Source organism: Drosophila sechellia, chromosome 2R (assembly GCF_004382195.2).
Source record: "Drosophila sechellia strain sech25 chromosome 2R, ASM438219v1, whole genome shotgun sequence".
NCBI classification, from domain to species: Eukaryota; Metazoa; Arthropoda; class Insecta; order Diptera; family Drosophilidae; genus Drosophila; species Drosophila sechellia.
In genome coordinates, this window is record NC_045950.1 from 9,376,685 (window position 1) to 9,399,140 (window position 22,456).

Below are 22,456 nucleotides of genomic sequence, written 5' to 3' on the forward strand. Positions count from 1 at the left end.
GTTTTTCGGCAGAATGTTTGCACACTCGAATCTAATTTTCCTGGCCAAAAACACACACACAATGGTGCTCTGTGCAATTTGGACAAAACGATGAAGGCATGTCGTCTTCTGATGAGGATGCATGAAGGACCCCGGGGTGCGGATAATCATTTAATCAGCCATTTGTTTGAATTGCAATCCGAGGGAGACCGTAGTGCTTTCCAAAACCATCGAGTGTGTGCCATAGCGTAATTGAATTTGATTCTTTCACTTGACGAGCCACACCCCTCAGCAGAATGCAATTACAATAATTTAATTGCCGTGAAAAATGGCCGCCCAGCTGCGGGGCATTAATTAAATTTTTGCGAAGACAATAGTCAAAACCCAGCCTGCGGCGCATTTAATTCACTTAAATGGCAACCAATGCGGTTTACTTCAATTCGCCGCGTATTTGTTAATTAAAAAAAAAATGTTAAAAAGAAAACGCTCCGTCGAAGTGCCGCGGGCCAAGGAGGCGGTAAAAATAAACGAACACGCCATCTGTTTTTCTCGGGCCGAGGGAAAAAACAAGAAAAGCCTGGAAAATCTCAACTATTTCGGCTCGGCTCCACCTGTTCGGCATCGAGAATTTAGAAATAGTCGCGCTACCCATAGCACAAATTCGTCGCGCCTTTTACGTGTATCTCTCAGATATTCCGACTGTTATCGAAATTGTATCTGCTCTAGCAAAAGATTTTCGCCCATCCCGAAATAGATGTCGCTGTGCGATTTGTTTGTTTGGCTTTCCTCCTCCGAAACACTCTAATAAAATATTCATTTTTGCAGGGGGGCACGAACTTTGACAGTTCCCAGTCGCCTTGACTGGTCTTCTTCACTTTATTGCCCTCTCGTTAATTTTGAAGGCATGTTTTGCTGAGTGCTTTTCAATAACACAAGGCACATAATTCAAGTTAATTTCCCGCTCATAAAGTAATCGCTGTCCTTTTGCTTTTTAAGGCTTTCAAATGGCTCTGTCCTTTTCTCGAGAATTTATTTATTTCCATTATCAGATTATAAATGCAATGTATGGTTAACATTAAGCGTTATATGCAATTTAGAAGTAACAAAGTGTAAAACAAAATTTAAAAAAAAAAAGATTAAAAAAAAAATTTAAAAACATTTCCATAATATTTATAATTATGTAAACCAATAGTATAGTATTATTAAAAATTATTTCGAATATTGTTTAAAAAACCTAATTGCCAAGTTAACAGCTCTTCAAAATTTTGAATATTGTACAGGATGCTCCTGTCATTTTGTAAATAACTGTAAATTCTGAAGAACGTGTCTTCGGAAGATTTAATAATCAAATAAAAATGAGATACCAATTAAAATTAAGTCGAAAAAAACATTTCCAGTAAAATTTAATGGAGTACATGACATTTTTGTAAAAATGAATACTTTTTCAAACTTGCAGAAAGTCCTTTTAGCAAGAAATTGCCATGTCGCTGATCACATTCGTGTTTCTATGAATATTATAAGGATGTCATAATTAATTTCACTGTAAGTTCTGGAGGATGTGTCGCTCGATGGGAACCAATTTGCTGCCATTTTTAATTATGACCCAATGCATGCCGATGGAAATTACGGGCAACGAATGCACGCGCCCGAAATGAGTTCAAAATGACAGCAGGACAGCAAGTCCGAAAAAATGCGGCTAACATGCAAATGAGCAGCGCACTTTGAAGAGCACAATCTACACACACTCACACACACCCATCGATTGGAAATGTGTGAAAATGATGAAGCATTTGGATTTTTCCTTTTTCTCGGCCAATGATGATCTAAAATTATAACGCACGACTCATACGCGGGAGACGCGGGAAAAGTCGGCGTTTCGAATATATAGAACGCCCACGCTGCAAAATTTTCACACACTCGACTCCGAATTCGGATATATTTTTGGAAAATTCTTGAACGAATTCGTCGGAGAACGCTCTCTCGCGCTTTAAAAGCCGCATACGCCCCGTTGGCTGTCATCAGTGTTAGCTTGTTAGAGCTTTAGTGAAGATCCCGCAGGACCCGAACCCAAAAAAACCAAGAATCAAACATGTCTCTTGAGCGTGCCGTTCGTGCCAAGGTGAATACTCAATCAGTGAAGAAAACGGATCCTTAAGAAAACATACACACACGAAAATTATATGCAAGAAATGTGAAACAATGAGTTTTGTGAAATGTGCCTAAAATATGATTTTTTTCTCATCCGATCCACTTAGATTGCCGGCAAGCGCAATCCCGAGATGGACAAGGAGGCCCAGGAGTGGATCGAGGCCATCATTGCCGAGAAGTTCCCCGCCGGCCAGTCCTACGAGGATGTGCTCAAGGACGGTCAGGTGCTGTGCAAACTGATCAACGTGCTGTCGCCCAATGCCGTGCCCAAGGTCAACTCCTCGGGCGGCCAGTTCAAGTTCATGGAGAACATCAACAACTTCCAGAAGGCCCTGAAGGAGTACGGTGTGCCCGACATCGATGTCTTCCAGACCGTCGATCTGTACGAGAAGAAGGATATTGCCAACGTGACCAACACCATCTTCGCTTTGGGCCGTGCTGTAAGTTTCAAATCGCAATCCAATCCCCATTGTGATCCAGGCTAATCCTTGATTTACGGCCCATTGCAGACCTACAGGCACGCCGACTTCAAGGGTCCCTTCCTGGGCCCCAAGCCCGCCGATGAGTGCAAGCGCGACTTCACCGATGAGCAGCTGAAGGCTGGCCAGACCATCGTGGGTCTGCAGGCCGGTTCCAACAAGGGAGCCACACAGGCTGGCCAGAACCTCGGCGCTGGCCGCAAGATCCTGCTCGGCAAGTAAGCGCCAGAGGCTGGCCAGGATGTTAGCATCCACACCCTTTTCTACACATATGCTAAGTGAACACACCCATATATATATTTTGTATGATTGTATGATGAAAAACATGAACAACACAATGATATTCCTCACCAAAGCAAAACTCAACACCAATGAAAACACACTCACACAAAACAACACACAAAAGCAACGCAAAGGCTTGTCGCCTTATATTAAGTATACGCCTAAGTTAATCTATTTATGAGTACAATAAAGTAATTCAAAAAACCCAGTTTTCCACTTTCCGATCACCTCTATAACCTTGAGCTCTCTACGTTCTTGCTGCTGTTGCTTGTGTGGGTGTACAGACTTTATTTATCTGCCTATAGTGCGTTCTAAAAATGAATTTCATACCTATAGCCATTTAGCCGAACATATATATATATATATATATATATCATCGTATCAACGTTATAAGCCAAACATAAACACACTACGTTGAGTGTGTGCGATGTGAAACATTCCATCGAAGCGTGTCGAGGTCAGAACATCAGCGTTGGGCAGAGTTATTATCAAGATGGGCATCCACACACTGACTTCTATATACATTTTATATGTAGCGAAAGGAATTTCCCCCCAAGCTCACCTGTCCGAGGCGTGAAATTGTTCACTGGAAAAAAAACACACAACATTATGTATTGCAGGTGCAACTATGCTGGTGCCAAAAATGAAAAAATCAGACATCTCAGGCGAATATTTCACGCCTTCAGCTGGCACCTTCCTTATTATGCCGAAAGTAAAGAGCAGGGTTGGAAGAATCTGGAAATTAATTTTGGATTAATTGTATATTAGATCCATTTAAAAAATATGTTTTAGAACGCAGAATATATTCAGCATGGATTTGTTATTAGTTTTAAATGACGCAGTCCGCATATGAAATATTTTCCTCATTCGTTTTGGCTAATTGAAGTGTACTCAGGTCGTGTGTATTTTAAACTCAAATAGTGCTCAGAAAAGATGATTAAGAATAAAGCGTGCCAATTTCCGAATCGGTATATTTAGAATTTTGAAAATTTCCAACAATTGGTTGCTAGAAATATTAATGAGAACAACCAAACGGTATTTCCCCTTGGTTTTGCTGTTTTCTTCAACATATATATGGTTGGAATAAATAAAAGCTGGCAAATAAATAACAAACTTGACACTGAAAATGTGGGATATATATATATATATATATTCATAATGGTTCATTAAGAGATTTTCTCAACCGATTCAGGGTTGTTATTGATGCATAAGCTCACGACTAGGAAGTCTTGAATTTTCCATTGTTTATAGCATTAATAACGACAAATATTAAATAATTTTTGTGGAAAAATGTATTTGGTTGAAAAGTGGTAATAGCCCTATTGAATAATCGAGCTCTTTTTTCGAGGTGCCATTATACTGTGCAGCTGATTGGTAAGTGATTTTAGCGTTTCCCGGAGACTCGAGACCGTTTTCTCCTTTTCCCGAACATGGGCCACAGTTCGATCGTAGTCATACATCAATGCGGGCATAGCCAGGATACCACCCTGGCATGTCAAGTCTCTCATCCGTCTCCTAATGGCCTTGTGCTCCAGTTTTCCGCGACACAGCTCGGATTTTAGTTTATTTTTCAACTTGTGCTTTTCCAGCAGGTTATCATTAAGAAGGTGAATTTTGTTCTTAAGCTCGTGGGACTTCTCTCGATTGTGCTTAGTTATATGCAGATCGGTGTGGTAGAGCCTGCGCTGCCTTTTCAATTCAATATTTCGCTCTGATGGAGATGATTAATATGCATATACTGATCAAATTGGAAGCAGAGATATTCATAAAACTATACCTTCAAGCTTCTTTTCTAGGCCGATCGTTTTGTTTTGCACGGTAATAAAGTCATTCAAGCTCACACCGTCGCAAACCGTTTCTACATCTCTTATTTTCTAAATGGAGAAGTTTCAGAAAAGTATGTTGATACAAGTCAAACCAAACAATATTAGTGATAGTAAATATAATGAAGAACTACATGGCTGAATAGTGGAAAGCAATGCACGTGGTATAAAATATTGTGAATTATTTAAGAACACAATATGACAATTTAAATAAGCATAAACGGACAACATGCAGATAACATGTCGGATAACATGGCTGATAACATTGCGGACAACACGGCGGATAACATGGAATTTAACATGGCGGATAAGTTGGCGGAAAACAGGGAGATTAACATAGCATGTAATATGGTATATAACATGGCGGATAATATTGCAAGTAACATAGTGGATAACATGGCGGACAACATTGCGGATGACATAACAGAAAGATAGACAAAGATGACAAAGATGACAACCAGAAAGATAACATGGCGGACAACATGGTGGAAAACACGAAAAACAACACGGCGGACAATATTGGCGAAAAACATGGCAGATAATACGCCAGACAGTTGTCGGACAAAAAACTCTCAACAACGCGATCAACATCGTGGACAACTTTTTGGACAACATTCTGGATACCTACTTCTAAGATGCGGGCCAAGGTGTGTTTCTGCGACATGAGCAACAGCCGGGCATCGCTTATTTGATTCCGATGGTCGGCCATAAGTCGGAGTTCGCGTGTAACCAGGCGCTTGAGGAAGTCGGTCTCGGCGTCCGGGCGAACCAGGACGTGTTTTAACGTCTGCTCGAGATGATGCTCCGTGCTGAGAACGATGTTCATGGCGTTGGCGAGGTCCAAAAACGCAGTGGTCATTAGAATGCCATATTTCTCCTTTACCCTGTTGAGGCGCTCTTGACCATAGGACAGATAGGTCAGGGCGTGATCAAGGCGACGGGAGTAGCTTTTCTCGGCGTTCTGCGGTAGGTGGTCAAAGTATCGGAAGTTTTTCGTGCGGCGGAAGTAATCTACCATTCGCTCCTCCAGCTGCTTGTTATGATCCCTCACACTTCTGTAATCATGCACCTCATTCTGCAGCGCGACCAGCAGCTTTTCTTTGTCCAGTCGCGCTCGAATATATTCATCAGTACCCCGATGCTCTGGCATGACTACCTTATGTATCAAGTGATTTATAAAATCATAAATTACCTGGCTTGTTTCTATAGTTCTCAGTTGGGCTGCTATATCGATTTCGTCCGTTTCAAGTTGTGTCGTTATTACTGGAAACATCTGTTCAAAGCCCATGTACTCATTTTTATCTTCTTTCGTAGCTGTTTTTCTTTGAAAGTCGTCTTTTATGGGTGCCAAAGACTCGCAAAACGATACCGACTCGTACAATTGATCCATTGGAGTACGGGAACCACTGGGGCCTTTGGTGGATTCTTCTTCCGACTCTTCGGAATCGAAACTTGAATTGTCATCGGTTGGGGCACTCTTAAAAATTAATGATCGATTCGATTTAATAGAAAGGGAGGATTTTCTTGACGTAACCGGTGCAATTGGCAGCGAAATATCCGACAGACTGGGAACCAGCATCAAGGATTTAACTGCCACTTTCATGGGATCTATGCTCTCGGATCTCTCGGTCACTGGCGCTTCTGAATCAGATTCCGATGGGGTTTCGATGAGATCGAGCATGTCTTCGTCCTCGGCATTAGCTGCTTCCAAAGTGTCTGCTGCGGGTGCAATATCCGTGTTTCTTCTGGTGTCACTGTCGATATCCTCACCCATCTTGGTCCACAGCAATGTTTCATCGTCCTGCTCCTCCACTTGTGAGATGGACAGATGCCGTTGAATACTGTCTTGTGACTTGCTGGCCATTTTGTCTTCCCTTTGGTCCTCCTGCTCTTCGCCGGACTGCTTCTTTTTCATCTCCTCCGCGTCGCGCTCCTTTAGTCGATTCATGATGTCCTTTATGGCCAACTTCCTTTCCTCCTTTCTAATGATTTTCAGTCTTTCTTCACTGTTTTCACTTGATGTCATGGAAACCATTGAAATTTTCACCGAATCAGACTTTTTACTATCGCCTGAACGTCTCGAGAGATCTTCATCAGCCAAGGCCGCTTCGTTTTCCTCCAACAAATCAATCTGAGGTTCTTCATTTATTTCTGTTTCCATCGTGTATGTATTTATTTACTTCACTACTTATTTCGTTTTTGCATACGATGTTAAGTATTTGTATTTTTTATATTGGTTTTAATGTGCTTTTGCTCTTTTTTTGTTTTTATTATATTTTTAGTGTTTATGTATAGAGTTGTTGTGTGCTCGTGTACATTTGTTTTGTGATCTGGCCCTAGGCTTTTTCTGACAGTTTTTTCATCGGGACAGATGTTGGGAAGGGTACACTATAGTGGTATAGTACAAGAGTACAAGGGTAATGGCTTTCAATCCAATTACAACTTATTGTCACAGTAAAAGCAGCCAAACGATTTTATAATAAATTGTATTGTTTTATTGATTTGTGGATTCCTACAACTCTATATACTTCTTCCCTCTACACAGCTGAGCCGACGTTGGAGTGACTTCATGGTTTCCTTGAGCTTGGCCACCGTTTCCCGCTTCTCCTTCAATCGCTCCACGGTGTTGTCGTAGTCGTACATCAGCGATGGCATCGCCAGGATGCCGCCGTGAAAGGTCATGTCCTTTGACTGCTGACGCATCTTCTTGCGCTCCAATTTCACTTCGTAGAGACGTCTACGCAGGACTCTCTGATTTTTGATGGCACTCCTCAGCCGCATTTTACTTAGCTCAAAATTTTCCGCTAGAGCCAGCGCCTTTTCTCGATTGTGTCGGGTAAGATGAACGTCCATGAGGAACTGGGTTCGCATCCTCTTCAGGTCGGTATTGCGTTCTGCGGGAAATGTGTTCATTAGCCCATGCATTTTTTTTTAGGCAATAATGATTCTTACCCTCGATTTTCTTTTGCAGGGCAAACACATTATTTTGCACGGCCAAGAAATCTTCGATGCTCAAGGTCTCACTCAGTGTGTCCAGTTCCTTGATTTTCTGGTCGAGTCACAGAAGAATAATGTTAATTTGTTAAAATCCACAGATGCTGAAGAATTTGCAGACTTACCCCCATTATGCGACCCAAGGTGTGCTTTCTTGTGATGAGGAACAGTCTGGAGTCGCTAATCTCGTTCCGCTTGGCTGTCATCATTCTCAGTTCGCGATCGACTAGACGTCGCAGATTATCCGAGTCGGCCCGGACCAGGTGTTCCCGGAACAGGTGCTCCAAGCGTTCCTCAGTGATCGAGGCGACACTCTGGGCGGAGTGGAGATCCAGGATTACTCTGTTCATCTGGATGGCGTGCTTGTGCTTGGCCACATCCAGTCGATACTTCAGACTGTCAAGCTGGTCCAGGGCATGCATGTATCGGGAGTGGAATCGTTTTTCATTTTCCGGCGAGAGTGGGGCGAAGACACGGGCATTGCGATTGCGTTTATAATACTCCACCAGTCGATTGCCCACCATTTCGTTGGTGTACCTTTCATACAAAAATGTGGTGATGACTTTATCAAGCTCGGACAATAGCTTATTCTTGTCCAATTTCGCCCGAATTTTATTGTCCTTGTTCTGGACGTCTGATAAACTAGCCGTCTCCTCGAAAAGGTCGTACAGTAGTTCCCGGACTACCGCCTTGATCTCGAGAGCATGCGAAATGGTTGGATCGTCTCGGACCTCGGGAACTGCAAAGGCAACCTTTGACAATGTGCTGAATGCATCGAGAGAACCTTGGTTTTGTTCCTCCCTTTTTACGACTGGTATTTCATCGAATTCCGGTATGTCGGAGACATCGAGAGAGTCGACATCACTTTCTGGAGCCGCCTCCTCAGCCTGTTGCTCTTTGTCCACGTCTCCAATCGATTCCGACGACGAGCTGGAACCGGAGTCCATGTTCGACGTTGGATCCGCAAAGAAGCCATGATCATCCTGGACGCTTATCACCGACCTAGCGTCCAATGACTGTGGAGACGCATCGTGCTCCTCCGATATGTCCGACAGACTCGGCACATCAAAATCCCTCAGAAAGTTGGTTTTCAACTGGACTGAATCCGGATCGCATTCGGTTTTCAACGTTCTCGTCGACACAATGCTTATGCCAGTCAAACTAACCGAATTATCAATGTCCTCATACTTCACATCCGATTGGAATATGTTTCTATCAACGGGGCCATCTGTGAAGCCATAGGTGGGGAATAGGCTGACCAATTTGGGTGCCTGGAATGGATAGTCTTCTGAATCGACGGTGAGAACTGACGAGGACACAGACACTCCGTCCCCAATGGTGGGCTCATCAAAGTTGACTAGCTGTTCATGCTCTTCTTCCTCTTCCTCATTATCCCTGATCTCTTCAATATGTTCCGGTGTAAAATGAACTGGGCTCTCGATTGCCATCGGTGCGAAGCGAGTGGTTGCGAAATTCTTCAAACGCTCCTTTCGCTCCTTCTTCAGCTTCAGTTTCTTTTCTTCTGGCGACAGTTCATCTGAGCCTTCCGTTGGCTGCACTTCATTGCCAAGCTCAGTTGCTTCGATAGCTACGTGTTCGGTGGTTCCCGCTTCCTGTCCCTCCTCCGTCGCCTCATGGGCGGTGATTGCGGCAGGTTCGATCTGTGGCTTCTCCTCCTGCGGTTCATCGCCAACTGGTTGGCTGGCCTCCTCTGGCTTGGAGATCCCTTCGGGCTCAGCTGTTGATTCTGGTGGCACAACCACTGGAACAGTGTCTACCTCGGATTTTTCACCTGCCTCGTTGGCCTCCACCACGTGCAAGACTTCTTCCATAGAGGCAGGATTCTGGGACATTTTTAGTGTTAATGTGTGTGTGTGTTTTTTTTTAATGTTTTTTTTTTATTTTATATTTTTTTGTGTGTGTTTATTTTGTGTTACCTATGGGTGTGTTGTGTTTTTGAGTTTCAATCTTATTGTGACAAATAACTCAAGCAAAATAATAGGCAATCAAAAGTTGACTTTAAATTGCTTAATTAAAATTTAAATATATAAATAATCCAATACTTTTTGCAAAGCTCTTTCAGTATAAATTATAAATAAAGGCATTTGATTTAAAAGAAAACTAGTATACTTTTAGGCTTTATATTAAACGTTGTCAAGAAATTTAATAAATGAATTGAAATGATATAAACAAATACTATTGTAGACAGATAATTTAGTGTTAAACATAAGGTAATTTTTTTCACTTTAAGAACTGCAACTCCATTACCGAACTTTGTGTGGAATTAAGGCGAAAGTGCCGGACTTTAAGCACCATCTGGGGTCCAATTGGAGGACCTAAGTAAATCTTGCGAGGGCTTTAAAGTTGATTGATCGTTGCCCATTGTGTGTTCCCGGAATTTTTTTTTTTTGGTTTTTTGTGCGTGTGCGGTAAACTTTATGACATTGATAAATTTTTAATAAATATGACAAAATGTCGGTGCTTTAATTCACTGCCATTTTTGGGCAGCGGCACCTGGTGCCTGGATCCAGGATTTACATAAAAGTGCTGCAGTGCTGGAGAGTGTAATTTGCATGGGAAGCACTGCAGCACTTGGAATGGATTTCGGGTCTTAATACTTTCCGTTTGATTGTCTGGGCGTGGAAATTGATTCAGCACAATGCCAAATTGCTTTAAATTATGCATGAGCCTGCGACTTTGCTCACCCAATCCACTGCTTTCCCTTTGATGTTGCGGAGGACATCTGGGAATCATATTCAATAAGCCGGATCCGCAGCAAGCAAATAACTTTTTTATGACAGACGCAATGGGCCAATCCCCTTTGATGGCTGTTAAATAAATTTGTTTTCGATGTTATTTAAGCCGCTGCCACTGTCGCGCCTTCAGGTGAATAATAGCCAACTTTCTGATGGATATTTAATAGTCGGGTAAACACCGGTGACACTATAATTGCCCCTACTGGACACTCATCAGTGGACACATGTGGCCTACCGGTGGACCCACTTCCCAGTCGTCTCACGTCTTCGGCGAAACCGAAAGGGAATCCTTTTGCTATTTATCATTCAGTCCGAAACTTTTCGGGAATCCTTTCTCTCTTTTTTTTTTGTTTGCTTGTCTGTCTTAAGTGGCATTTTCGGCTTAGGCGTCTACAGTATCTGCCGGATACTTAGGAGAACTCTTGAACTTGACTTTCCCTCCACGAAACGCTTCAATTACGCTGGCACGTTGCGCCGGCAAAATAGTAATTTACGAGTGTTTTTCTACACAGCGCGTGAAAAGATAGCCTTTTGGATACAAAACACTGAGTGCATTATAAAAAAAACATTCTAAAAATTGTGTGGTAAAAGTTTTTGTTTTGCAAGTTGAACGTTATTTTCTAGCTGAACTTATATGAAAAGAAGAAATAGGCAAGCGCTTAACCTTCGGGTTTTTTGATTTAATGAAGCTCGTTTATTCATTAATTAATTTCATTTAATATTTTTTCCCCAAAAATTATATTTAATAACAAAGTGACTCAATGCTTATTTTTCGAAACGGTGCTTGTGGAATAATCATTTACAGATTAGAAGTTCAATTGATGTGGGTCGTTATTTAAAAACAAATAGGGATTTAACTGTGAATCATTTAAAGATAAGATGAGTTAACATATATTCTATTTAGTTTAGGAATGTATTTTTTCTTATAAAAGAAAATTGAAAATTTCCTGTAACTGCAAAACATTTTCGATGGTAGAGTTCACTTTTTGCTTGCTGTGTACTCGTATTATACTTGTACATTTTTGCTCATCTGTTTTGAAGAAGCATCAATAATTACAAATTGCGCGTCGGGATGATCTGCAGTGATCCGTGGGCTTATCAGGCCTGACTTTGGCAGCTCGATAGTGCAACGCGTTCCACAGCCTCTCAATTTGTTGTCATGAATTATGCAAGTGAGTCTGGATTTCTGGACTCGCAATTGGCGCAAACTTGAAAATTGCGCAGTACCGCGGAAACTGAAATGAGAGAGAGTGTTATGTGTAATCTATATGAAATATATGTATTTATACATTCGTATTTGATGGAGGCTTTAATTACGTTTGAACGCGTAATCTGGAAATCTGGACTGAAACGAACTTTTGAGGTTTCTTGGCACACCTTTGCCATCGGTCGTAGTCAGTTTGCAAAAGAAGGTCTTGGCGCAAAGTGTGTCTAGAGAAGCACAGGAGAGTTTACATACCATAAGATTATACAGCAAGGACTAGATCAATGCAGCGATCACTGTTACTACTGGCTGTGTCAGCCATCCTGTTCTGTGCTGCAGTGGCCCTGCCCTCAAGACTGACCATATCCGAGGAGACTTGGCTGGATCACATGCTGACGCTGAGCGACGGCAGCAATGAACTGCAGGACCTGGACGAGAGCACCGGAATTCTCATTAGAAAACGATCTGCCAAGGATGCCAGCAGCTCCTCTGAGGAGCATAAGGACCAAGTCAAGGACAAGGCCAAAAACAAGGCGGACAGCTCCGGCGATTCCTCCTCCGAGGAAAAGACAACACCAGCTGCGGTAGAAGAAACTACTACGGAGCACTCTGCTAGGAAGCGCAGAAGCACGGAGGATGCGAGGATACGATCCTTTTGCCATTCACTGAATGAATTGTATATTGATCATTCCGGTAGACAATCTGTATATGAAAAACTGTATAACTTTTGTAAGCTAAGGGAGTCTAGAAAAAGGCGCCAGGCTGCCGATGAGTCGGACCTGGATGCCCAGGATGAGAAGGAGCTGGACGAGCAGATGGCGCAGGCTGCGGCGGAACTTTTGAAGGGCAAGGATAACACCAGCATCGAGGACTACGCACAGGGATGCGAGGTCATGGAGGTTAGCTCCAAGGAGGCCAACGAAGCCACATATGCCGAATGATATTTCTAACAGAACTTGAGTTTGAATAAACATAAGTAACATTAAAAGTATATACCTTTTCATAGCTAATGTCGTACCCATATCACCCCTTTACTTTTATTACAATGATTGAAAAAGTCATTAAAACAAGAGATTAGTCTCTTGCCTATTTATTAGTAACTTTTTAACTAATGGGGTGTGTTATATATTATGAAATATTATCCTCTCCTATGAACGTTGTATTTTCGTTTGCAAATTACAAAACGTTAAAGTATTTTCCTAATAATTATTACTAAAAAATTTCTAGGATTTAGATATACTAAACTTTCATCAAATTATGTACCCAATATTTTTACTATATTATTTATCTATTACTATTAACTTGTTCTCTCTACTTGAAACTTAGTTTATTTAATTGTGTAAGTCAAATTACGAATTACGTGCCATTTTTAAGGGACTAAGTGCGTCTGTTTCAATCTACATGCATTATAAAGAGTCATTTCTGAGACCCAATATCTGCCTGACTCAATTGAATTTGAGTCTATAATCACATAATCGCCGAGAAGGCGATAGCATATTTGTTGAGGTTTCGCAAGTAACGTGTGCTAGTCAGAATCAGTTCGAAAAAGTCAGTCTTAGTGAGGAGAACACACCCATCAAGCTAGTGGATACAGTTTTTCAGGATATACAAGGATTACCGGAATGCGTCGATCTGTTTTGCTGCTCCTAATCTCCGCCATTGTGCTGAGTGCGGCACTTGCTCTGCCAGCAAATTGGAAGGAGTCCGAGTCCGAGTCCGAGTATCATGATTATAACGAGCTATCGGAGCACCAGGATCTGAACAGCAGTATCGAGAAAACTATCAGCAAGCGAGCTGCCAAGGACACTAGTGACAGCACGGAGGATGGTGGCAGTGAGGATGTTAACGATAAAATGGACAGCTCAATGGAATCCTCTTGGGTGGGGGAACATATGGTGATCATGGCATCCGAGGAAGAAGCGGAGTCCGGTGTCAGAAGGCGCAGGTCTGGTGAGAGGAACAGGAACTTATCGCTCCTGGCCACGATTTGCCCGTATGCTGATTTCAGCCAATTGGAGAACGGTATTACCTTAAATTCTAGAATTGAAATCACTGATATGTATGCGATTTGTAAAACTCTACCAGAGTCCGGTCGGGCACACGCAATACAACTTTCCAGCGATTAAATAAAAGCAAACAAAAATTCCAAGAATTTCAAAATTCTTATGAAATTCCCTCAGTTTCCCTCAGTCATGAGACTCCTGACCCATTAGTCATCTACTTCATTATCAGTAAAACCATCCTTATCACGACAGCAGTCGTCAAAGTTGTCTAACCTCAGAGCAAAAATGTAAGCTTCATGATTGTTTACGCATTTAAATGTATGCTGTACTCATGAGGACTAAAAATAAAGTTAACATTACAACCAATATTTTATTATCAACTATAATATTAATTTTTTTTTAAATAATAGCAACAAAATCTGTTGGTAATTTCCAAACCTATTTTTGGAACTGAAGCTAGGGTATCTGGTAGTCGAGGAAATTGACCACAGCGTGTTCTCTTGTTTCCGTACGAAAAACTATGCATATATGCTAAACGAATTGTTTTTTTTGTCTTGTGAAGTCTCTTTTGTGATTCGTGTCGTCTGCATTTTGCGCCCTTTCCGACGTTTTGGGATATTGAAAAATTGTCTCGGAAATTTCGCCTACGGTTTTGTCCCTTTGTTTGTCACCATTTGTTGTTGTTGCAGCTTTGCGACTGATAAGGCACGTTCTGTTCACTCTTTTATGACCACGCCAAAGAAATGTGTACGAACTATTTCTTAAACATGCATGCCACACATGAGCATATCCACATTTGCAGTATTTCCTGTGCTAATCGAAATTTTGTTGTCAGGTGTTTGCCACTTTTTTGGGCCTTTCTCCTAAAATTTCCCACACTTGGGAACTCTGATTTCCATTGTTGTTTATTTGACAAGTCGAATTCTTTGCCTGTGAGCTTGGCACGTTCAAGTTATTTATTCTGCTTTAAAACTTGGTAGATGACGTGCATCAGGAAGATGTTGGGTGTGGTCATGAACTGCGCTTTAAAATATGATTTTATGGTAAAAAGAAATTCATTGAACTATTTCTTAGTTGGGATAAGACTTATTTGCATTTATATACACAGCTTGAGTACTATTTATAAACTATTTGAGCAATGGGTATCTGATAGTCGCGACTCAGGACTATACACACATTGTATACTATTAATACATAGTAATTAGAAATTCTATTAATTTTACACGGCTTCAATTCACATCTCATGCTCAGTTTATTACATGTTTTTGATATTTGAGTATTGATTTCATAAACAAATTTATAAGGTAACATCTGTTATTTTTATCTAGACTTCCCATCACAAACCCGATCGACTTTTCTTGATTGAATATAAATGTAGCTTGCATGCGTAGCTTTAATTAATACTCATAGTTGAGCTATAAATAATAACTTAATAACAGTGGAAAGAGCAAAACAGCTGATGCCTTGACTATCAATACCACATGCACTTGTGAATTTAAACTTGTATGTTTGAGAAGATTCTTAATCAATAGCAAAAAGCGCTTCAACTTGGCGAAAAAAAAGCAACAAAGAATGCAACAGTTCTGCGTCGTCACATTATCTAAAAAAAAAAAATGAAAAACAGACCAAGAGGAGCAGAGGAAAAGCGCGAGAGCGAATGGGGAAAATGGAAAAGATGCAGCCACAAAGGAAAACTTCTCGAAAATTATTTTAGTTGCCCAAGTCGAGTGCAGTCGTGTGGAAGTGAAAGAGAAGCCACAAAATACAAAAAACAGAAAAACCGAAAGACAGCAGGCAAAAAAAGGAAGTGTTAAATACACTTTCCATAATTATCCCTCATAGTCGTGATTAATCTTGGTTATTCAAAAATTTCGGAGTTTCCGTACTTTTCGCCACTTTACAGGCCAAGATCTAATGAGATTGGGGTTGTGCAATGCGTGACTGCTGATTATATAAGTCGCACAATTGGCCAAAGTTCAGGCATTCAACTAGTTCGTTCCTTCAATTTTGAATAGAAAGTTCGAAAGTAAGCGAGTTTCAGGTTGTGTCGAAAAGCCGGCAAAAGTCGAGTAATATTTTTGCACGGTCGGAATTTTGACAGGCAAACGCAAACAAGCAATCGGGAAAAAGAGCAACTAAAACTTTCGCAGCGCTACAAAAAATAAAAAAAAAGAGCAACATAAAAGTGGAAAGGTAGAATAGAAAAGCAAGAGTGCCGCCGGCAAGAGTGCGAATTTATAAATAAAACCAGCGGATAAGGAGGAAGAGATCCGGTATCTCTTCGCCAGAGAACGGGTAAACAAAGCGATGCCGGAACCACTGGGTCTGCTATGGTCCGTGCCGGAGTCCAAGTCAAAGGCGCCCATCATCAAGGTGTCCTGCGGCATCGGCGATACGGACGGCTATCCCGCCTTCGATGTCGACTCCGATGCGTACGCCACCAAGGACGACAGCCGGTGGGGATTCCTCATCACCGGCGGAGCCGAGTTCCATATGCCGCTGACAGTCTTCCAGGTGAGTTGCGTGGATACGCTTGAGCTCGGCATGGGAGTGGTTCGCCCTTTGGGAACGGCACCATCTGGTGCCTGGCCAATAATTATATTGATACAGTCAATCTCGGACCAATTGGAAATTGTTGGAAAGGCATTTAAGCTGAACTGGATAACTAGAAACTATTAAGGATAGGGAAAAATATATATAAAATATAAAATAGAAATTAAAGTAATAAAACATTTATAACGCAGACAATTCAAATAATGTCCAAGAGAAACAAGTTCTTCATTTTACTTCAAACTTATTTAAGATACACTTAATAATACACTTATACTTATTTATAGATACTCTGTAACTAGTGTTTTTAAATAGAATGGATTTGCTAGTGTTGTTCATTCCAAGTTCATAAATTATTTAGATACATCTAGGGCTTAATTGAATTAAATTTAAAGAAGAGTTTTAAGAAGAGAAAACCTGCTGACTAAAATCTTTTTTCTATGTTTCAATTTTTGAACATTACACGAAATGTATAGCACTTTTATTGATAATCAACTGCCTTGAGTTACTCATGCAGTAGTATCTACTGTAGCTTCTTTCCGCTGCAACTGCTGTTTCGTCATTGTTTCCAATTTTTGGTTGCGAGCCAGAATGACAACGACCCAACCCACCAGCCCACGTCAAATTTGAATTCCAATTATGCTATGACGAAGTCGCATCGAATGCAAATTGGCTGCCGCCAAATAGAAGCGAGCATTTTATTGTTTCTTCCATCTGCACCTGCCGCGCCCCGTCTTCGGTCTTCTGTGCTCAGTCTTCGGTCTTCAAGTCTTTTCTAGCCATTTAGCTGGCGTGTCTCGTCTCCGCCTGTTTTGCTCTTTTTGGCCCACTTGAGGCCAGAGTGAATGTACAATATTTGGGTTAGCCGAACACTCCTTCCCTTCAAACACAAAATAAATACGCTGGTTGTCATAAAAGATATTTGTCCTAGCAGATATACAATCGAATATCGGATCAATAAAAGTATTTTTACACGCATTACAACTGGAGAAATCGTGTGGTTAAATTATGGGTATTGGAAATCAAAGTTCTAACCATTTTTTATTTGTAATATAACCGGCACATATAAAAATGTTACGCACTGTACCGTATATGTATGCAAAATGATTTCCCATAAGGCAAAACTATTAGTATTGCTTTTGGCTTTTGTGCAACATTTTACTTTTGACGTTTCGCGTTTAGTCTTAAAGAAAAATATCAGTTGTTGTTTTGTTTGTTTTATTTTTGAATTCAAGTCATTTTGAAGGGTACATTTGCAGAGTTTGATGAACTTTATGTCTAGTTTGGCGTAGTTAAACTTAAAACATTAAATGCTTACATTTTTAATATACTTTGAAGGTACTTAATAGCTGAAACGCATTTATTTCAGCTATTTTAATATTTTTCAAGAAATGTTTATCATAGGGTACACGCCAAGTTGATTATGCTTTCCTTAAAAACACCGCATTGTGTCTGTTTTCTTTTAGATGTTATTGTTTTTTCATTATTTTTGGGCCATTTTCTTTTGGGAGCAGCCGTTCAGTCAGCTCATCTCGTATACATGTCATCTGTATCTGTCGTTCGCGCATCGCGTATATTTTCTGAACCTAAACTCAAAGTACGCAGATATCCATCCATTCAATTGCGCCTCGAAACTCGCACGGTGCGGTTTTTGCTGCTCTTTCGTCTGCTGAAAGTGAAAGGAGCTGCCGGGGTTTCGCTTTCGCCTTCGGTATCGGCATCGACATCGCAATGCTCTCGATTTCAATCGACATCCTTGTGGTCCTTTCAGGTTACCCCCAACGGCCTGGCCGACAAAGCGGGCATTCGCCTGGGCGACATCATACTCGAGATCAACGAGGAGGACGCCTCGCAGCTGACGCTGTCCCAGGCCCACGAGAAAATCAACTCGACACCCAAGAAGATACATTTCCTGCTGCGCAAGTAGGTTGCCCCAGATGCACTTGGCCTGCGGTGCGTCTGGGAGGCTTTCAGGCCGTTTAACTTATGTAATGAGCAAACTACTGTCTGCTGTCCATCTCCATCCCCCCCGCAGCATGGAGGAAGACGATCCCATGGGCCAGTTTGAGGCTGGAGAGGAAAAGTCGATTGTGATGCGGGTACCAAAACCTTTGCCGCCGCCAAGTGGTGAGTACTTACTTTTTGCATGGGTTCCCAAATCAGTTCATTCACCTACAGCTCCATTCCGTTCCATGGTTACTTACATTTAAGTGTAGTGACAATGTTTTACTTGCATTAATATCCCAAGTGCAATTAATAATATGATAAGTGTTTGCTAAGTTACTAAGAAATATCACTTAATTCCTGAGAGAGTACCACCAGCAAAGTTAAAGATTTTTAAAGATATCATCTGATTAAATGAATGATACTTAGTAATAGGAAAACTCTTTTTAAATGACACTTAAATGAAAAAACTCATTACAGCCTGCTTTCTAACAGCTTTAATAGAATTTACTTGTCTTAAATGTATAACGTTTCTATCACAATGAATTAACAATTAATGTCAATAGTCCCCAGTTGTTTCCTGTGTAGAGCCCCGAACTCACTTGGCTTTGTATCTTTTTGTAGAATTCACCCCAACCCCCCTGCTTGGCTCGCGTTGTTGGCATCCGATAATGTGGCAAGACCCCCCGGAGCCGCCGAAGCCCAAGAAAAAGAAAACCAAAACGCAGCTGGACGACGAGGGCAACGAGGTGGTCATTGAGCTCAGCGAGGACGAGTCGTCCGACGAGGAGGAGCAGGTGAACCAACCACACGATTGCATGCCAACAACTCTGCCATCGAAATTAACACATTCCGTTTTTCCGTTCTCCACTTTCCGGCGTGTTCTCCGTGTTCTCCATGCCCCTCCCGGTGTAATCCTTCCGCGATCCAGGAGCTGCCCCACCATCGCATCATCCGGAACATCCGGCGCTTCTTCGCGGAGGTGGGCGACAACCAGGAGCTGCGCACGAACACCATCGAGAACATGCTGATGGCCCTGCCCAGCGCCTCCAAGGCCAAGTGAGGAGCCGTTCACCCAGCTAGCCGGCTTATCCCTGGCAGCAGAAGCTGTCGCATCCCTACACCTGCACTGAGAAAAAATGCCAGTTAAAAGTTTTCATTACCCACCAAATATGTAAAAAATACAGTAAACATTTTGAAATGAAATTTCTTTAAATATAATTTCTAGCTCCAAATTACTAGTTGGAATCTTTTTGAAGATAGAGAAGGAAACATTTCAAATGTTCAAAATTTTTCTATGAATATTATACAAAATTACAATCTCAGATAATAAATAGTCTTGATTTAAATGAAGCTTTTCCCCTGTGTAGAGTTCCCTAACTCTTTTACACTTGTACATAATTTTGAATATTTCGTGTCTGTTTTTGTCGCTTTAATAAAAAGAAACCCCCGAAAACCCCAAAATACCACTACTCCCTAATGTATTCCATTTAGGACGCATACGAGCCAGCTCCATCGAGATGCGTCTGCTGGAGATGCAGCGAAAGTTGTCAGCCATTGCCGAAATACCCAAAATCCTGTGCTCAACTTTGGCCACCGTGTCGCAGAATTTTGGCCGGATGAGTGAATCGGAGGTGGATGAGGATGACGTCGAGGAGGAGGCCTATGTGCAGCGGAAGTTCTCCTACGACGAGGATGCCCTTGACTTTGAGCTGAGGAACGGGGAACAGGCAGGTGACACTGACAGTGACGGGGAAGATTTGGTGCTGGTTCGGGAGGAGGATGCTGAGCACGTGGATGTACCGAAAGGTGCCAAGCAATCAAAGCTGCTGAAGGATGTCACGCCGGAATCGGATTATGCATCGGAAGCCAATTATCCGGCAAATGAGGCAAGCGATGACACGGAATCCGACGATGAGGATGAGCCCGGCAGCACGGTGTATTTTATGAAACTGCCAGCGGCCGCCGCCGAGGATACGTATTCTTCTACGGAGGACGAGGATGACAGCGATTTCCTGAACACCACCTACACGTGGAATCTCCGCAATGTGCCCAAGCTGCGAATTAACGATGCCGAGGCCGAAGGTGAACTGACACTGGGACATCAGGCGCGGGAGGTGCCTCAGCAGGAGCAGTCACAGGAGAAGCAGCCTTGTCTGGAACCCGAGCCACCGAAGGTGCGCCCAGCCACGCCCACACCGAAGGTTCCGCCTCAAGAATCCGCCGAAGGGCAGACACAAAAGGTAATGCCACCGCATATTTCAATCAGCCCAGTAATTTATCATGATTTCAAACGATTGCGATTACAAAGTCTGGTAGGGGGATCGTTATTATTTTGATTGGTAGTAAACTACTAAGGAATTCATAATATAAATATTTTCTTAGGAATCTTTTTGGTTAAAAATAATAATATCAGCATATGTATAAAATCATAACTCTTCTTATAGTTGCTATTCAGACTGGACAAGCTGGAGCGATCCTGGCCCTGGGCAGACCGTGAGAAGATCATATACAAGTGAGTGGTGAATCAGGACACATGTCCATGTATGTATCCCTAATTAAATCCCTATTTAATTCAGGCAATCCACTTGCCATCTGGTGCCACGAAAGCCACTGGGATTGGTGGGACAGCGAATGCAGCTGCTGCTCAAGGACAAAAAGGAGTGAGTTCGTGGAGGGAGCAAGGAGTCAAAACCCATGTTAAACAGTTCCTGCCATTAGTCTAAGTTTAACCTCAGAGGGGGACAGCTCGGCGTCGAAGGGTGGTGTGAAGTGGCCAACTTTTAATTGAGTTCATTATGCAAATACACAGGCGACAACAGCAGCCTCAACTTCAGCAGCACTTCAATTAAAAGCCGCACACCCAGGCATATTCGAAACTCTATTCAAACACGCTTCACACCCCAGCCTTTCAGTCGGGTAAAATTTTTAATTAAAGTGCACTCTGCCGTATGCCAAAAAAATCACTGCCAAGTCAAACGCAAGCAGAGTCAAAATCAAGACAAAACCACAGCCAAACCCAAGCCCAAACGAGACCAGAGCCAAGCTCTTCAACCGGCACTTGCAACTTGGCCAGGTTTATGCATTATTTGTGACCCACCGCACCATAAATTCCATCTGAAGGCCAACGCAATGCACTTATTCCTCCAACAGCAGGACCTGCGAGTCACGCAGGATGCGGAAAAGGTCGATGACGGTGCCAAAAATGTTCCTCGGAGTTTACCCTTATTTTTAGAACTCTTACACTCAGTTGTATCCTTTCAAGATTGGCTAAGATCCCTTTTTATTTTATATATAGTATCTAAATTGTAATTGAATTTAAATTGGTATTAATGGATGTGGGTAACAATCTAGGCTATAATTTAAATTTTTTTGAATTTTATACTTATTGAAGTCACATGTTTCAAATATTTCTCCAAATTTAATAAAGAATAACATCACATTTTTAAAATATGCAAGTGTATGCAACATTGAGTCGGCAAGTGAATAAAGAGCCTTGTTGGCATGCACAACGTAAATGTTTTCTCTCCGGCAAAACTCGCATTCGATGGCAGCTTTTGAAACAAACAGCTCGGGAATTAAACAGCTCATTTGCCTGCTAGCCTGATGGGAAAAGTTTACTCCGGCGGGCGTACGCGGCGTATGAGCGATATCAACCTGGGCTGAATACAGCATCTCGTGTTCACTATCCGTCCGGGCGCGAATAATCTGCAGAATTATGAGTTTCTGTGGGCAGGAGTGTGATAGTGCACATTGTGAAACTGCCACTTATCGCGCACACTTTACATGCATAAAACATCGTGCGCACAATGGGGCAACTGCGAGGACACGTGCCTGCCATCCAAACAAAGTGGCAGTCGCAATCACAGCCACCCACAGGGACTCGCTGCCGCCCACTGTCGCCCACTACCACCCACTGCCACCCACTCCCACCCAATGACACTTGCAGGGACGTCATTATAAAAACCACCAACGGGAAACGGCCAAACCAGAGCCAGAACTCAACGGAAAGTCCTCAATAAGTGTCAACAAATGTTGACAGCACTGCAATGAGCTTTGTAGCTGCGGAGTGTCCTGGTGGGCCAGGATACGGTTTCAGCCAGGTCGTCGCTAGGTTTACGTGAGAATAGATGACAGTCTCTGTACTTTAGAATCAGTGTGCAAACTGAAAAGGCAAGGAAAAATACCTTTTTGCTTTGCTCATCCATCAATTAGCAGTGTCTTAACTTAGTAGTAAGTCACATTTGCGCCCATTTATTTGTTAAAAAAGTTTATCTAGGCTGAATCTTAATTG

General features: G+C 42.1%; 6 protein-coding genes across 12 annotated transcripts; 4 read left to right on the forward strand and 2 right to left on the reverse strand.

Annotated features, from left to right (window-relative positions):
- The first annotated feature begins 1,988 nt into the window (after window positions 1–1,988).
- LOC6608973 (muscle-specific protein 20) lies at window positions 1,989–3,096 on the forward strand. The gene is made up of 3 exons (XM_032715794.1): window positions 1,989–2,098; window positions 2,235–2,567; window positions 2,637–3,096. Exons 1-3 carry the CDS (start codon window positions 2,069–2,071, stop codon window positions 2,826–2,828), a joined length of 555 nt encoding a protein of 184 aa, XP_032571685.1. The 5' UTR covers window positions 1,989–2,068; the 3' UTR covers window positions 2,829–3,096.
- Window positions 3,097–4,162: 1,066 nt separating this feature from the next.
- On the reverse strand, window positions 4,163–7,063 carry LOC6608974. 2 transcript variants are annotated; one of them, XM_032715793.1, is made up of 4 exons: window positions 6,759–6,856; window positions 5,340–6,693; window positions 4,666–4,762; window positions 4,163–4,599 (listed from the first exon to the last, which is right to left on the reverse strand). In XM_032715793.1, exons 1-4 carry the CDS (start codon window positions 6,854–6,856, stop codon window positions 4,208–4,210), a joined length of 1,941 nt encoding a protein of 646 aa, XP_032571684.1. In that variant the 3' UTR covers window positions 4,163–4,207. The 2 variants fall into 2 exon arrangements, with proteins under 2 accessions (XP_032571684.1, XP_032571683.1); XM_032715792.1 differs by having other exon boundaries at window positions 5,340–7,063.
- A 107-nt stretch (window positions 7,064–7,170) lies between these two features.
- LOC6608975 lies at window positions 7,171–10,190 on the reverse strand. Its single transcript, XM_002033653.2, has 3 exons — window positions 7,831–10,190; window positions 7,664–7,760; window positions 7,171–7,605 (listed from the first exon to the last, which is right to left on the reverse strand). Exons 1-3 carry the CDS (start codon window positions 9,556–9,558, stop codon window positions 7,232–7,234), a joined length of 2,199 nt encoding a protein of 732 aa, XP_002033689.2. The 5' UTR covers window positions 9,559–10,190; the 3' UTR covers window positions 7,171–7,231.
- Window positions 10,191–11,850: 1,660 nt separating this feature from the next.
- LOC6608977 lies at window positions 11,851–12,675 on the forward strand. Its single transcript, XM_002033655.2, has one exon. It carries the CDS (start codon window positions 11,950–11,952, stop codon window positions 12,604–12,606), a length of 657 nt encoding a protein of 218 aa, XP_002033691.1. The 5' UTR covers window positions 11,851–11,949; the 3' UTR covers window positions 12,607–12,675.
- Window positions 12,676–13,197: 522 nt separating this feature from the next.
- LOC6608978 lies at window positions 13,198–13,817 on the forward strand. The gene has a single exon (XM_002033656.2). The coding sequence runs from the start codon at window positions 13,288–13,290 to the stop codon at window positions 13,789–13,791; it is 504 nt and encodes a 167-aa protein (XP_002033692.1). The 5' UTR covers window positions 13,198–13,287; the 3' UTR covers window positions 13,792–13,817.
- Window positions 13,818–14,138: 321 nt separating this feature from the next.
- LOC6608979 (PDZ and LIM domain protein 7) lies at window positions 14,139–21,615 on the forward strand. Of its 6 annotated transcripts, none has more exons than XM_032715318.1 (6): window positions 14,139–16,182; window positions 17,990–18,141; window positions 18,254–18,345; window positions 19,657–20,405; window positions 20,610–20,677; window positions 20,742–21,615. In XM_032715318.1, the coding sequence occupies exons 1-6, from the start codon at window positions 15,976–15,978 to the stop codon at window positions 20,827–20,829; spliced, it is 1,356 nt and encodes a 451-aa protein (XP_032571209.1). In that variant the 5' UTR covers window positions 14,139–15,975; the 3' UTR covers window positions 20,830–21,615. The 6 variants fall into 6 exon arrangements, with proteins under 6 accessions (XP_032571209.1, XP_002033693.1, XP_032571210.1 ...); XM_032715319.1 differs by lacking the exon at window positions 14,139–16,182 and adding an exon at window positions 17,752–17,815; XM_032715320.1 differs by lacking the exon at window positions 14,139–16,182 and adding an exon at window positions 17,826–17,929.
- The last annotated feature ends 841 nt before the right edge of the window (window positions 21,616–22,456 follow it).

What these genes read in the sequence shown, in the direction of transcription:
- LOC6608979 (XM_032715318.1), top strand. Translation starts at nt 15,976, where the DNA reads ATGCCGGAACCACTGGGTCTGCTATGGTCCGTGCCGGAGTCCAAGTCA. An exon ending in ATACATTTCCTGCTGCGCAA is followed by an intron (nt 18,142 to 18,253) that starts GTAGGTTGCCCC and finishes TCCCCCCCGCAG; the next exon opens with CATGGAGGAAGACGATCCCA. An exon ending in ACCTTTGCCGCCGCCAAGTG is followed by an intron (nt 18,346 to 19,656) that starts GTGAGTACTTAC and finishes TATTCCATTTAG; the next exon opens with GACGCATACGAGCCAGCTCC.
- LOC6608977 (XM_002033655.2), top strand. Translation starts at nt 11,950, where the DNA reads ATGCAGCGATCACTGTTACTACTGGCTGTGTCAGCCATCCTGTTCTGT.
- LOC6608973 (XM_032715794.1), top strand. Translation starts at nt 2,069, where the DNA reads ATGTCTCTTGAGCGTGCCGTTCGTGCCAAG. An exon ending in AGCGTGCCGTTCGTGCCAAG is followed by an intron (nt 2,099 to 2,234) that starts GTGAATACTCAA and finishes CGATCCACTTAG; the next exon opens with ATTGCCGGCAAGCGCAATCC. An exon ending in TCTTCGCTTTGGGCCGTGCT is followed by an intron (nt 2,568 to 2,636) that starts GTAAGTTTCAAA and finishes GGCCCATTGCAG; the next exon opens with ACCTACAGGCACGCCGACTT.
- LOC6608974 (XM_032715792.1), bottom strand. Translation starts at nt 6,872, where the DNA reads ATGGAAACAGAAATAAATGAAGAACCTCAGATTGATTTGTTGGAGGAA. An exon ending in CCTTGGCCCGCATCTTAGAA is followed by an intron (nt 4,763 to 5,339) that starts GTAGGTATCCAG and finishes TTCTCCATTTAG; the next exon opens with AAAATAAGAGATGTAGAAAC. An exon ending in CCTAGAAAAGAAGCTTGAAG is followed by an intron (nt 4,600 to 4,665) that starts GTATAGTTTTAT and finishes CATCTCCATCAG; the next exon opens with AGCGAAATATTGAATTGAAA.
- LOC6608975 (XM_002033653.2), bottom strand. Translation starts at nt 9,558, where the DNA reads ATGTCCCAGAATCCTGCCTCTATGGAAGAAGTCTTGCACGTGGTGGAG. An exon ending in CCTTGGGTCGCATAATGGGG is followed by an intron (nt 7,761 to 7,830) that starts GTAAGTCTGCAA and finishes TGACTCGACCAG; the next exon opens with AAAATCAAGGAACTGGACAC. An exon ending in CCTGCAAAAGAAAATCGAGG is followed by an intron (nt 7,606 to 7,663) that starts GTAAGAATCATT and finishes CATTTCCCGCAG; the next exon opens with AACGCAATACCGACCTGAAG.
- LOC6608978 (XM_002033656.2), top strand. Translation starts at nt 13,288, where the DNA reads ATGCGTCGATCTGTTTTGCTGCTCCTAATCTCCGCCATTGTGCTGAGT.